This window comes from Canis aureus, chromosome 13 (genome assembly GCF_053574225.1).
Source record: "Canis aureus isolate CA01 chromosome 13, VMU_Caureus_v.1.0, whole genome shotgun sequence".
NCBI classification, from domain to species: domain Eukaryota; kingdom Metazoa; phylum Chordata; class Mammalia; order Carnivora; family Canidae; genus Canis; species Canis aureus.
This window is the reverse complement of record NC_135623.1, coordinates 54,332,942-54,347,213: the sequence shown is the minus strand read 5'-3', so window position 1 is coordinate 54,347,213 and position 14,272 is coordinate 54,332,942. Positions and strand designations below refer to the sequence as shown.

At 35.9% G+C, this 14,272-nt stretch overlaps 1 protein-coding gene across 9 annotated transcripts in view; it reads left to right on the top strand.

Moving 5' to 3' along the window:
* The window catches only part of IQCM (IQ motif containing M), a 434,749-nt gene that overhangs the window by 182,310 nt on the left and 238,167 nt on the right, over positions 1-14,272 (top strand). For all 9 annotated transcript variants that reach the window (XM_077846313.1, XM_077846314.1, XM_077846307.1 and 6 more), the window contains one exon: positions 13,967-14,025. In XM_077846313.1, the coding sequence (XP_077702439.1) occupies positions 13,967-14,025 (59 nt within the window). The remainder of the gene's footprint in view (positions 1-13,966; positions 14,026-14,272) is intronic.

The window sequence follows — 14,272 nt, the reverse complement described above, 5'->3', positions numbered from 1 at the left end:
TGTCTTCTTAGAAACCAATCTCAACTTTATGCTCATTATTTTCTTGCTTTTCTTCAGAATTTTAATGAATATACACATATCTCTATTTAGCATTTTGTTTACTTTTGCTTGTTTTTTAACATTATGTATATGGAATCATAATGTCTTGTCTTTCTTCTTGCTTAACGCTCTATTTTTGAGATCAATCTTCATAAATGTCTATGTGTGCCCCTGTGTTTCCTTCATTTTCATGGATGCACAACATCCCATTGAATGATTACACTACAACTTGATTATTCTTTCTGTTGCTGAGAGATATTTGTTCCCCCTTAGTTATTTCCTATTATGAACAATTCTGCGATGTTCTTTCATATGCCTTCTGAAGTATATGTGCAAGAGTTTCTCTAGGGCAAGAATTCCCAGCATCAATGTGAACCTACATCCTTCTGCATCAAGAATAAGTTTATAGATGCTGGGATATGATTCCTTTAGCCCTTGAGGCAGGTGGGCAGGGCCTGGGCAATGGGAGCTCAAGAGCTAATTATTGACTCCATGCATAATTGATCGCCTCCAGTTGAACGGTTGTTCTGGCCAGTGGGCATATGTTTAGTTTTACCAGGCACTAGCAAACACTGTTCCACTCCCAGCAGAAGCTTATGAGAGTCCCCATCCCTTCATATACTTGGCAATACTTAATATGTCAAAATTGTAACCTTTGCCAATTTGTCGGGCATGAAATATTTCTTTGTGATTTTAATTTGCATTTTTCTAGTGACAAATAAAGCTGAGAATTTTTCACATATTTCTAGGCCACCATTATTTCTTCTTTGTAAATGTCATACTGTTGTATTTTAGAAAGTGTATTTAGATGCAATTCTACCTCTTTTATTTTGTGCTCTTTATTCTTTCCATTTCCCTCTTTTTCCCAACTCCTTTGTTGAAAAAAGACATTTTTTTTGGAAATTGATTGACATATTTTTCCCTCTTGTTCCATTTTTCCTAGTACTAGTTTGTCATTGTACTAGTTTTCCTTATACTAGCTTGACATTTATATTCTTGTTCTTACTTTTGTAAGTGGTTAACCTATAGATTCTCATATACACACAACATAAAGTATTTTTACCCACTTCTCATCTCATGCAGAAATCTTAGATTTCCTTAACAAAGTTTAGTTGTCTCTTAGTTTTTTAAGTTTTTATTTTAATTCCAATATAGTTAGCATACGGTGTAATATTAGTTTCAAGTGTACAATATAGTGATTCAACAATTTCATACATCACCTGGTGGCTCATCACAGACAAGTGCACTCCTTAATCCCCATCACCTTTTTCACCCATCCCCCTACCCACCTCCCCTCTGGTAATCATCAGTATGTTCTCTATAGTTAAGAATCTGTTTCTTGGCTTGTCTTTCTCTCTCTCTCTCTCTTTTCCTCCTTTGCTCATTTGTTTCTGAAATTCCACATATGAATGAAATCATATGGTATTTGTCTTTCTCCAACTGACTTATTTCACTTAGTGTAATACTTTCTAGCTCCAATCCATGTCATTGCAAATGGCAAGATTTCATTCTTTTTTATGGCCCAATAGTATTCCATTGTATATATGCCACCTCTTCTTTTCCCGTTCATCAATTGATGAACACTTGGGCTGCTTCCATATTTTGCATATTGTAAATCATGCTGCTATAAACAGAGGTGCACGTATCTTTTTGAATTAATGTTTTTGTATTCTTTGGGAAAATACCCAGTTGTTGGGTATGGTAGTTCTATTTTTAACTTTTTGAGGAACCTCCATACTGCTTTCCACAGTGGCTGCACCAGTTTGCATTTCTACCTACAGTGCATGAGTGTTCCTTTTTCTCCACATCCTTGCCAACACTTGTTTTTGTGTTGTTGATTTTAGTTATTCTGACGAGTGTCAGGTGATATCTCCCTGTAGTTTTGATTTGCACTTCCTTGATGGTAAGTGATGATGAACATCTTTTCATATATCTGTTGGCCATCTGTATATCTTCCTTGGAGAAATGTCTGTTCATGTCTTTTCATTTTTAAATTGGATTACATGTTTTAGGTGTTGAGTTTTATAAGTTCTTTATATATTATGGTTATTAACACTTCACTGGATATGTCATTTGCAAATATCTTCTCTCATTCCATAGGTTGCCTTTTAGTTTTATTGATTGTTTCCTTCACTATGCTGACAATTTTTATTTTGGTTTAGTACCAATAGTTTACTTTTGCTTTTGTTTCCTTTGCCTCAGGAGACATATATGGCAACCTAGAAAAGGGTTGCTCTGGCCAATGTCAAAGAGGTTACAGCCTGTGTTTTCTAGTATTTTGATTGTTTCCTTTCTCACATTTAAATCTTTCACCCATTTTGAATTTATTTTGGTGTGTGGTGTGGAGGAGTGGTCCAGTTTCTTTCTTTTGCATATTGCTGTCCAATTTTCCCAATACCATTTGTTAAAGAGATTGTCCCATTGGATATTCCCATTGGATATTCTTTCCTGCTTTGTTGATGATTAATTGACCACATAATTATGAATTTATTACTATGTTTTCTATTCTGTTACATTGAGCCATGTGTCCATTTTTTGTGCCAGCTATCAGTTTTTCCTCATTGAGTATGTTAGCTGTGGATTTCTCATGTATGACCTTTATTGTGTTGGGTATATTCCCTCTAAACCTACTTTGTTGACAATTTTTATCATGAATTAAGTTTGAAGTTTGTCAAATGCTTTTTTCTCTATTGAAATGATCATATAGTTCTTATCCTTTCTCTTATTGATGTAATGTATCATATTGATTGATTTACAGATATCGAACCACTCTTGCACCCAGGAGTAAATCCTATTTGATCATGGTGAATGATTTTTTTTTTTTAATGTATTGGTGAATTGAATTTGCTGGTATTTTACGGAGGATTTTTGCATCTATGTTCAGTGTGGATAGTGGCCTGTATTTTTCTTTTCTAGTGGTGTCTTCAGCTGGTTTTGGTATCAGCATAATGCTGGCCTCATAAAGTGAATTTGGAAGTTTTCCTTACTTTTCTATTTATTGGAATATTTAAGAATAGATATTAACTTTTCTTTAAATATTTGGTCAATTCACCTATTAAGCTATCTGGTCCTGGAATTTTGTTTTTTTGGGGGGAATTCTTTGATTTCTGATTCAATTTCTTGCTGGTTATCAGTCTGTTCAATTTTTTTTTTTATTTATTTCTGTTTCAGTTTTGGTAGTTTATATGTTTCTAGGAATTTATCCATTTCTTCTAGGTTTTCTTCTCTGTTGGCATATAGTTTTTCATAATATTCTCTTACAATGATTTGTATTTCTGTGGTGTTGGTAATTATTTCTCCTCTCTCATTTGTAATTTTATTTTTTAACACCTTTTCTCTTTTTTTTCTAGATAAGTCTGCCTAGAAGTTTATTAATTTTATTGATTTTTTTTCTCTCACAGAATCAGCTCCTGGTTTCATTGATGTGTTCTATTGTTTTTTTTGTTTTGTTTCGTTTTGTTTTTGTTTCGGTGTTTTTTAAAAAAAATCTCGATATCATTTATTTCTGCTCTTTTTTTATTTAAAAAAATTTTCTTTTTTTTTTTTTTAAGAGAGAAAGAGAGTGTGTGTGAGCTGGGAAAGGTAGGGGGAGAGAAAGAGGGAGAGAGAGAATCTGAAGCAGACTCCATGCTCAGTGCAGAACCTGATGCAGGGCTCATTCTCATGACCCCAAGATCATGACCGGAGCCAAAATCCAGAGTTGTATGCTTAAATGACTGAGCCACTCAGGCACCCCTATTTCTGCTCTGATCTTTATTATTTCCTTCCTTCTGTTGGTTTTAGGTTTTGTTTGTTGTTCTTTTTCTACTTCTTTAGGCATAAGGTCAGGTTGTTTATTTGAAATTTTTCTAGCTTCTTGAGAGAGGCCTATATTGCTATAAACTTCCCTCTCAGGAGTGCTTTTGCTGCATCCCAAAGGTTTTAGACTATTGTGTTTTTCATTTTCATTTGTTTCCATGTACTTTTTAATTTCTTCTTTATTTTCCTAGTTCACCCATTGATTGTTTAATTGCATATTATTTAGCCTTCATGTATTTTTGTTCTTTCCAGACTTTTTTTTGTACTTGACTTCTGGTTTCATAGCATCGTGGTAAAAAAAATGCATGCTAGGACTTTGATCTTTTTTGAATTTATTGAGCTGGTTTTATGGGAGAACATTCCATCTGCCCTTGAAAAGAATGTATATTTTGCTGCTTTAGGATGGAATGGTTTATAATTCTGTTAAATTTGTGTATTTCAATGTGTAATTCAAAAAGTTTTTGTTTCCCTGTTGATTTTCTGTTTAAATAATTTGTCCATTGATGTAAGTGGGTATTAAAGTCCCCTTGTATTATTATTGACTAGTTCCTTTAATTTAGTTACTAAATGTTTTATGTATTTGGGTGTTTCTATGTTGAGTGCATAAATATTTATAATTATTATATCTTCTTGTTGGAATGTTGTCTTTATTATTATATAGTGTTGTTCTGCAGCTGTCTTTAGGTCTAAAATGAATCTCCTATAGGCAGCATATTGATGGAGCTTGTTTTTAATCCATTCTGTCACTCTGTGTCTTTAGATTACAGCATTTAGTTCATTTACATTCAGAGTAGTTATTGATAGGTTATATGTATTTATTGCCATTTAAAAATATTTTATTTATTTATTCATGATAGACCAGAGAGAGAGAGAGGCAGAGACATAGGCAGGGGGAGAAGAAGCAGGCTCCATGCAGGGAGCCCGATGTGGGATTCGATCCTGGGTCTCCAGGATCATGCCTTGGGCTGAAGGCAGCGCTAAACCGCTGAGCCACCCGGTCTGCCCTATTGCCATTTTATTACTTGTATTGTGGTTGTTTCTGAAGATTTTTTAAAAAGATTTTATTTATTCATGAGAGACAGAGAGAGAGAGAGAGAGACAGAGAGAGACAGAGACACAGGCAGGGGGAGAAGCAGGCTCCACACAGGGAGCCCGATGAGGGACTCCATCCTGGGTCTCCAGGATCAGGCCCTGGGCCGAAGGTGGTGCTAAACTGCTGAGCCATCTGGGCTGCCCTGAAGATTTTTTTCTTATTCTTTCTTGTTTTTCTATCTTTCATGCTTTGTTGATTTTCTTTAATGATACATTTGGATTTCTTTCTCTTATTATTTGCATGTTTATTAGTGGTTTTTAATACATGGTTACCATTATGTTTGTATATAATGTCTTCTACATATAGCAGTCTATATTAAGTTGATGGTCGCTTAAGTTTGAACTTAGCCTTTTCTCCTCTCCTCCTCATGTTTTTAGTATATGCTATTATATTTTGTAGCCTTTTTTTTTGGTGAGTTGCTTGAATGATTTTTGGATAGAAATATTCATTTTTACTGCTTTTGTGTTTCCTACTTTTATAGTGTCACTTTTGGTCTGTCCTTTCCATTTGGAGTCTGCTGTAGTATGTCTTGCAGGGCTGGTTTAGTGGTCATGAACTCCTTTAGTTTTTGTTTGTCTGGGAAGTTCTTTATCTCTCCTTCTATTCTGAATGGTAGCCTTGCCAGATAAAGTATTTCTTGGCTTCAGTGCAGATATTTTCCCATTCAGCTCATTGACTATATCCTGCCACTCTCTTTTGGCTTGCCAAGTTTCTGTTGAGAAATCTCCTGCTAGCCTAATGGGTTTTCTCTTGTAATTTACTGATTTCTTTTGTCTTGCTGCTTTAAAATTTTTTTCTTTATCACTGTGTTTTGCTGACTTAATTACAGTATGTCGTGGTGTAGATCTGCTTTTGCTGATTTTGATGAGAGTTTTCTGTGCTCCTGGAACTGGATATCTTTTTCCTTCCCCAGATTAGGGAAGTTTTCAGCTATTATTTCTTGAAATAAATGTTCTGTCCCCTTTTTCTCTCTTCTTCTGGGACTCCTATAATATGAATCTTATTATATTTGATGGAGTCACTGAGTCCCCTAAGTCTATTCTTATTTTGTGTAATTCTTTTTTCTGTCTTTTGTCCAGATTGATTACTTTCTATTACTCTATCTACTATGTCACTAATTCATTCCTCTGCTTCTTCCATCCTACTATTCATTTCTTCATTTCATTTATTCAGCTCTTTATGTCTGCTATGTTATTCCTTATCTTTGTGTTAAGTGTCTCACTCAAGTCTCCCACTCTTTTCTCAAGTCTGGTGAGTATCCTTATGATCATATCATTGCTTTAAATTTCTTATCAGCCATATTACTTATATCTGTTTACTTAGATTTCTGGCTGTGGCATTGTCTTTTTCTTTCATTTGGGATATTTTTCTGTTTCCTCATTTTGTCTGCCTCTCTGTTTATGTTTCTCTGTGTTGATAAAGTCAGCTATGTGTTCCATTCTTGAAGTAGTGACTTTATAAAAAAGAAGTCCTGTAGCATCCTGCAATGCAATGTCCCTTGCTCTCCAGAACCTGACACTTTAGGAGAATATCCTATGTGTGTTGCCAATGCTCTGGTATTGTGTGTGATTCACTTTTCCTTTCAGTGCAGTTGTTTACACTGTCTCTCTGCCTTTTGTGGGATCTACTTGCCCTGTGTGCTGTCAGTAGGACCCAGAGAGGCCAGGTCTGAGGCAATGTGCCCACCACGGAACTTGGGAACAGGAGAGCAGTGTTAGCAAAATATGCCAGATTCCTCAAATCACTGGCAGCTGTGGCCTGCACACTGCGGGTGGCTAGGGGTGTGAGGCTCGGTAAGTTCATGATGTTGGCTGGGTGTAGCTGAGCCTGATACACCATAGTAGCTGGGGATATGCACTGCTGGGCTCTGCATGGTAGCTGAGCAGGGCGCACTCAGGCAACTGTGCCCTGGGGCAGCTGGGCAGGGTGTGCAGTTTTAATAAAATTTGTACTAAGCCCAAAGGGCTGATGCTAGCAGGCTTGGAGTGTGGGAGTCCTTAGGAGAACTCCTGGACCAGGCACATTGCTAGCAGGTGAAGTAGCAAATGTGTGTGTAGCCCCACCTCCTGCAGGTGGCTGTGTGTTTATGTGGGATTGTGGTGGAAGAAAATGGCATCTGCCAGCTTCCCTCATTTTTAGAGAAGTCTTTCAACACACTCCAAAAGCAGAATGTACAGATGTGTCTCCCGTTTGCCCCTGGTGTTGTATAAACCGCTGCTTTTATGTTGCTTCCTCATGCAGGTGGCTGTCTCTTTAAGGTCAGTGACCCAGCTGTCACTGTCCCTTGCCACTCACCCACTGCTGACTCAGGAGACGTTAAAAGCTCCAGGCTCCAAGTCCCACTGGTTTTACAAACTTCTGGAATTCAGCCCATCTGGTTTTCAAAGCCAAACATTATGGAGTTTAGTCTTCTCCAGAAGAGCTCCCTGGTGTGAGGGAGTGTTTCTCTGCCCTCTCCATGCATGCAGCTCCCCCGCCCCCCATCCCCTGGGCAGTCTCCCTCTGCCTTTCTGACCTTTCTGACGCAACTTCTCTATATTTAGTTGTGGAGTTTGATCTGCCCAACTTTACTTGCTCTCCAGTTTATTGACATGGATGTGGATGATACTTCAGTGTAAATGTGGAATGGGGTGAGCTCAGGGTCTTCCTATGCTGTCATTTTCCCCAGTACTTTTCCTCCTTTTTTAACCCACAAATAAGACAGGATTTTTTTTATACTTCATTATTTAGGTTTATCTACATGATTACCTTTATTATTTATATTTATATTTATATTTATATTATTTATTTATTTCTTACTTACCATTATATTTAGCATCTCAGACCAGTAGGGTAATTTTATTTCTTGAACGACATATGAAAATCCCTAAATGTGAAAATCAGTGTTTTTCAGCATCCTGAAAAAAAATATTTCTGTCATTATCTCTTCAAATGCTTTTTGCCTTCCCTTCTTCTCCTTTCACTCAATTTCAGCCTTTGCCTCTTCTTTTTCATACTTGCCATCTCTGTCTCTCATTGCTACATCCCAGGTCTTCTTTTTCACTCTGATTTCTCTTTTAGATGATTGGTTCTCCTTTTATTGAATTACCAATTTTAATTGTTATATTTTTCATCTTTCGAATGTCTACTTATTATTTTCCAAATCAGCTTGGTCAATTTTGATATTCTTTTATTTCTTTTCATCCATTTATCTAAGCATATAGAAATCAAAACTCTTATTTTATGTTCTTTATATCTTAATTATAATATTGCAGTCTTTGAGTCTCTGAATATGTAGTTTGTTGTTTCTTCTGACTCCTTGATTGCTTTTTTCTTACGTTTAATGATATTTCTGATTTTGAGCTCATTTTTCTTGATTCTTTTATTGTAAGAATTCCTTGAAACCTGAGTTCAAATTGCTTTCTTTTCAAAATGACTGATCACTTCTTTTACCAGGTGCTTTAGAGCACTACCAACCTAAGACAACTTTATTCTAAACTTTTGCCTTTCATTTTTTGGGGGGAGGTGGGATTGGAGAGGGGGAGTGTTCTGGAGCTCAGAGCTACCCAGGGCCAAGATCATGACAGACAGGGGGGTCTCATAGTATCTCCTTTTTTTCTCTCTATTGGGAAATGATTTATTGCTAGTTTATACTCTAAGGATATTGCATTTCTAGTACTCAGGTTTTTTGAGGCATATTCTCAACTCTGACATTCTTTCATTCTCTGGCTTCAGTGTATTTGTCTTCCAACTGCAAGGCATGTAACTCATTAAGACCCAGTCTCGGGATCCCTGGGTGGCGCAGCGGTTTGGCGCCTGCCTTTGGCCCAGGGCACGATCCTGGAGACCCGGGATTGAATCCCACGTCAGGCTCCCGGTGCATGGAGCCTGCTTCTCCCTCTGCCTGTGTCTCTGCCTCCCTCTCTCTCTCTCTCTCTGTGTGACTATCATAAAAAAAAAAAAAAAAAAAGACCCAGTCTCTAAGTTGTTAAGGTTGTCAGGAATTTCTATGCTATCCTCAAGGTAAATATAGGCTCCCGATCTAATACAATAGTAAATTCAACATTTCTTGTCATATTTGACCAGAAAGGAAATCTATTAATTTCCCATCCACTTAATCATGCAATTAAAATATCTTACTTTTTGTTTTTAGAATTTATTATTGTTTTATGCTGTCATTTGTTATTATGAACATATTCAAAGAAACAAAGGCCCTATTGTGTCTTTTATAAATAGATTTCAATCCTCAGAGAGGCTTACATTGGGATGTAAACTACTCTATCCTACTCCCTTCTTGTCATCAGTCTTTTTATTATCTACTATGTTATACTTAAATTCCTACATATAAAAGAATAATTCATATAGTTTTTATTTCCCTTAGAGGTTTAAGAAACTTTGTCTAGTGATTGGATAATGATGACCTGTGTTTTGCTGGGTCACCTCTAGTATTCCCTAATCTGAAAGTTGAACAGCTTTTTGAAGCCATGGCCACTATAGAGTGGCCAGCATTATCTTTGAGATCACTCCATTTTTCTGAAGAGGTGAAGAAAATACCACATTTAAGAATATCTTCCAAAATGGAGGCTTCAGTCTCCATGAGGAGATTTTGGGATTCTGTGGGTTTCCTGGAACTATTACAATTTCCCATGGATGATTCTATGGCTTGAAAACCCTCCTGTGGTTTGTGTGTGTTTGGGAAAGCTCTAAAATTTAATAATGCAAAGATATTGACTTGTGAAAAATCCCAGAATGATGTGTTTGGTGCCTGCTAGTTCTGCATGAGTACAAGCTTATTGCCATTTTTCTCTTTAAACCACTTTTTGTACAAGAAACAGGAGCAATATAAGAAAGGCAGCTCACTGCTATTTCACAGAAGGTGCTAGTGACATGACTGACTTCTGCTGGGGAAACACAAGTGTTAATAGTCAAGCCTGGCAGAGAAAGATTTTCAGTTTATTTCACATGTTTTAATGTGTAATTGTAATTTTATATGTATATGCTATTAATGATTTTCTCTTCACAGTTACCTACTTTTAAACAAACCTTTCATTTTACCTTTAATGATGTGTTTATATATACATCTGGTAGGGTCACAAAGCTGTTTAAAACTATGAAAATTCTTTGCTACTTAGAAAATAACCCTTTAACCACATTTGGGGTAAGTATTGGGGGTGTAATATGCCAGTTATAGATTATTTTGTTATAGCAAACATATTCTACAATTTCACACTAATACTAGTAATTAGAAATATGTCTTAGATTTAATATCCAAAGTGAAAGGCTTTCTTCCATATCTCATCTGTGGTTAATCAAGAATTTAATCATTATACCATGAGAGAAATTAGCAACATTGTCAAAAGAAAAAAAATCCAGATGAGATATGGGAAGAAGAGGATAATTGATGGATTAGACAGTTACTTATAAAAAGAAGCTGGAAGTGTAATAATGCGTAAATTATCAGAAGTAAGCTTGGTACCAGTTAAACTGTGGCATTTGGGAAATATGTGGGGCAAAGGAGTCTGAACAGTGGTTTGGAATAAATAACACATAGGTTGTTAAAAATTTTTGAAAGCTTTGATATGAGGGTTTAATAAATGACTTACATCTTACATCACGTATTTAGAATGTGTCACTCCAAATGCATTGTCATCAAGTGACTACGAGCTTGAAATAGTTTAAAGAAGCAGGTAATATGTGTGGAAAGAGGGAAGATTTTGAGAGAGGATGGAGTTGAAACATTAAGGCAGAATGGACTTGAAATTTGAATATATAAATATGTAGGAAACTAAGACTTATAAAAAAAACCTCACAGGACTACGTAAATAAAAGTACTGCTTGTTTATGTTACAAAAAAGAGACCACCTTCCCCTTAGCCCCCCAAAAGTCCAAGATAAAAACCAGTTTCTGATTATGTTAAATAGGAAGAGAGAGACACAATGGAGGTTGTGAAGTCAATGAAGTTGTGAGAAAGTAACTGGAAAAAGCATCAGAGACTATCTTAGTAACAAAAATCCTCAAGAATGTTTGTCTGAGACTGTTTTACTTAGCAGCCTTCACATTTGACACCCTTCATCATGGAGAACATTCCAATTCAGTTAGTCTGGCCAAGAAGGAAGCAGTTAAAAAAATATTAAGTTGGCAATCATAAATAGTAGTATCACACATGGACAGTGTGTTCTAAGCCAAGCACATTATTTTGTGCTAAAGTATGGAATATATTGGTTAAAGTTAATTTTTGTAGTTATTAGTATTTTTGTAGCCATGATTACATGTCATGGAACATCTTGAGGGCAACATTTAAAATATATAGATGCTGCTTCAGTTTTATTATCACCTATATGTTGCATGTAAATTTTTTAAAGTACAGTATTATTCTTGAGGATGATTGTTTACTTTGAAAATGAAGAAATCACCAGGGAATTTCAAAAGTAACAAATAGTTACTTAGATGTTACAAACTAATCCTTAAGGTTATTGTGGCATTCTGACATGACTATTGAAGAAAAGTTAACCTTTGATCTTAAAAAGAATGGCATAAAATACAAATTAATATATGTAAATTATATTGCATATGAGAGAACAGTGTGAGACAGAATGAACTTAACTTTAAAAGAAAGATGGGCAGCCCGGGTGGCTCAGTGGTTTAGTGCTGCCTTCAGCTCAGAGCGTGATCCTGGAGACCTGCGATCGAGTCCCACGTCGGGCTCCTTGTATGGAGCCTGCTTCTCCCTCTGCCTCTCTCTCTCTCTCTGTGTGTCTCTATGAATAAATAAGTAAAATGTTTTAAAAAATAAAAAAAAAAAAGAGTTGTAATTTGTTTAAAATACTTAAAAATAATCATTCTTATGTCCTAATACTAAGTATTTTTGCAGTATAAACACAAGTTTCTTCCATATTTCATCTTTACATTTATCCTTTATGTATTTTGAGATTTCATACAAGAGACTTCTTTTGCTTCAGTTGTCAAATAGTGGTTAAACACATATTTGAAACTTAAAAAAAAAAAACTAAAGTAAGAATTTTCTTTGTGGTATCATAAGCATACCATATGACAATAACCAAAATGTTTCCTCTCCCTGACTTCTTATAGAGTCTGAGGGAGAAGACAAAACCAATAATCCAAAATCCATTAGCTTTTTACGCATTTATCAAGATTACCTTAAATTCCTCTTATCTGAGACATTTTTTTCAAAAGCTGTTTTGTGCAAAATAATCATCATGGCAGATTAGATAGTAGATATGCAATTCATCAATGCCTCTGGGTCTAAGTGTCACCTTTGGATCACCCTGAATGACTAGAGAGGGAATGACCCAGTTATTCTGAGGTCTTGTAGAATTCTCTTCCTGAGTTGTTCTTTTATTGTTGACCAATATTGAGGGATGGTAAATAAAATCCACATTAAACACTTTGGTGTAGTTGTTGAAGAGATGCTGTTGAAGCTGACCATCAAATTATATGAGGCTTCTTTTGAAGGACTCATAGAAGAAATTTTCACAAGAAGTAAGTTTGCTTCTCTTACAGACATTATGAATGTTAGAACTACTGTGTTTTCTTCATTGCTCTGTGTATTACTTTCCCAGTCCTGCCATAATAAAATACCATAGACTGGGTAGCTTATACAACGGAAATTAATTTTTTCACAATTCTGGAGGCTGGAAGTCTAAGATCAAGATGCTGGCAGAGTTGGTTTCTCCTGAGTCCTCTCTCCTTGGTTTATAGATGGCTGCTTCTTGGTTGTCTTCACATGGCCTTTTGTCTGTGCACACATGACCCTGGCATCTCTTCCTCTTATAAGGCCACAAATTCTATTGGGTTAAGGCTTCACCTTATGACCTCATTTAACCATAAGACTTTATTTCCAAATGTAGTCACACTGGGGATGAGGGCTTCAAAATATGAATTTTAGAGGAACACAATTCAGTCCATAACATTCTGAATTTTATTTTTAAAGATTTAATTAATTAATTAATTAATTAATTTATTTATTTATTCATGAGAGACACAGAGAGGCAGAGACACAAGCAGAGGGACAAGCAGCCTCCCTGCGGGGAGCCTGATGTGGAACTCAATCTCAGGATCCCGGGATCACGACCTGAGCCAAAGGCAGACACTCAACCACTGAACCACCCAGCTGCCCCAGTCCATAACATTTTGATAGCTAGGAATTTGAGAATCAAATCTGTGTGACACATCAAGTAATATCAGAAAATATTTGACATTATTTTTCTATCCATATTCTACCTTTAATCTGATTTTCTTATTTTCCTTTGTCATATATATTGCATTTTTTTACACTACCTTGAACCTTTTTTATAAGACAGAGGACAGATAAGTAAATATATAAATTCTCATCTGTAGCAGATTTGTATAGATATTTGCTCATTGAAACAATCAGTAGGAATTGTGTTCCTGGGTGCCAAAAGATGCTGGAGGGAGTTCAATAATCACACTCCTCAGAGTATTGTCTTACAGGAAACTACTTAGGCTGCAAAGTAAACCAGGAGTTTATTTGGGGTCTTTAGGAATTTCAATCCAGGAGACATGGATTTAGGAGAAATCTAAGATATGCTCCAAGGAGGGAGGACAAGGACAAAGTATACAAAGGCAAAACTGCAAGCTTATGTAAGTTGTTTTGCAAGAACTCTGACTTGGTGTAGGTAAAAATAATTAATGTTGGTTGATTTAGGATAAGTTACTATACCAGGTGCTAAGTTGGAGTTCAGTGATGTGGACCTCACTCTGAGAACTGCAACAGGATATAGCCGTTTGTGCTTGGGACAGTGTAGCAGTTTATGTTCCATACAGGTGTGGTCATGCATTTCTCCAGGGATCTCCTTGCTCCAAACATTTTAGGGCCCTTGACATTCCTGACTCCATTTTGGATGTTTTTGTTCATGGTATACTTACAAATTTACATCAGTGTTTAGGTTTGTAATATATATATTAGAATGGAATGGTTCTCTCTCCTTTTGATAATAGAATGTTAATGAAATTAAAATTTTACAGATAATGAAGTTGTTTTCCTACCTATGTCAATCCTTCTTTCTCTTATTCTAGAAAACAGTAATGAAGAAAGAACAACAGCCTATCAAACCAGAACCAAAGCCAGGAACCAGGTATATCTCTTTTTTTTTCTCCAGGCATACTTTTTATATGATAGCAGAAAGAGTATAAATTAATGTGCTTACTTGGGGTTACCTTGACTGAAGTATCTAGGTTTAAAGAAATCTATGTTGTTAAAAGCTCACGTTTTTAACATATCTTTCTCAGTGTTTCCATTTAATCCGACTAAGGCAAGGAGAAAAAAAAAATTCTTTCTTTTTTTTTTTTTGAGTTATTAATGATCATTCAGTAGACCAGGCT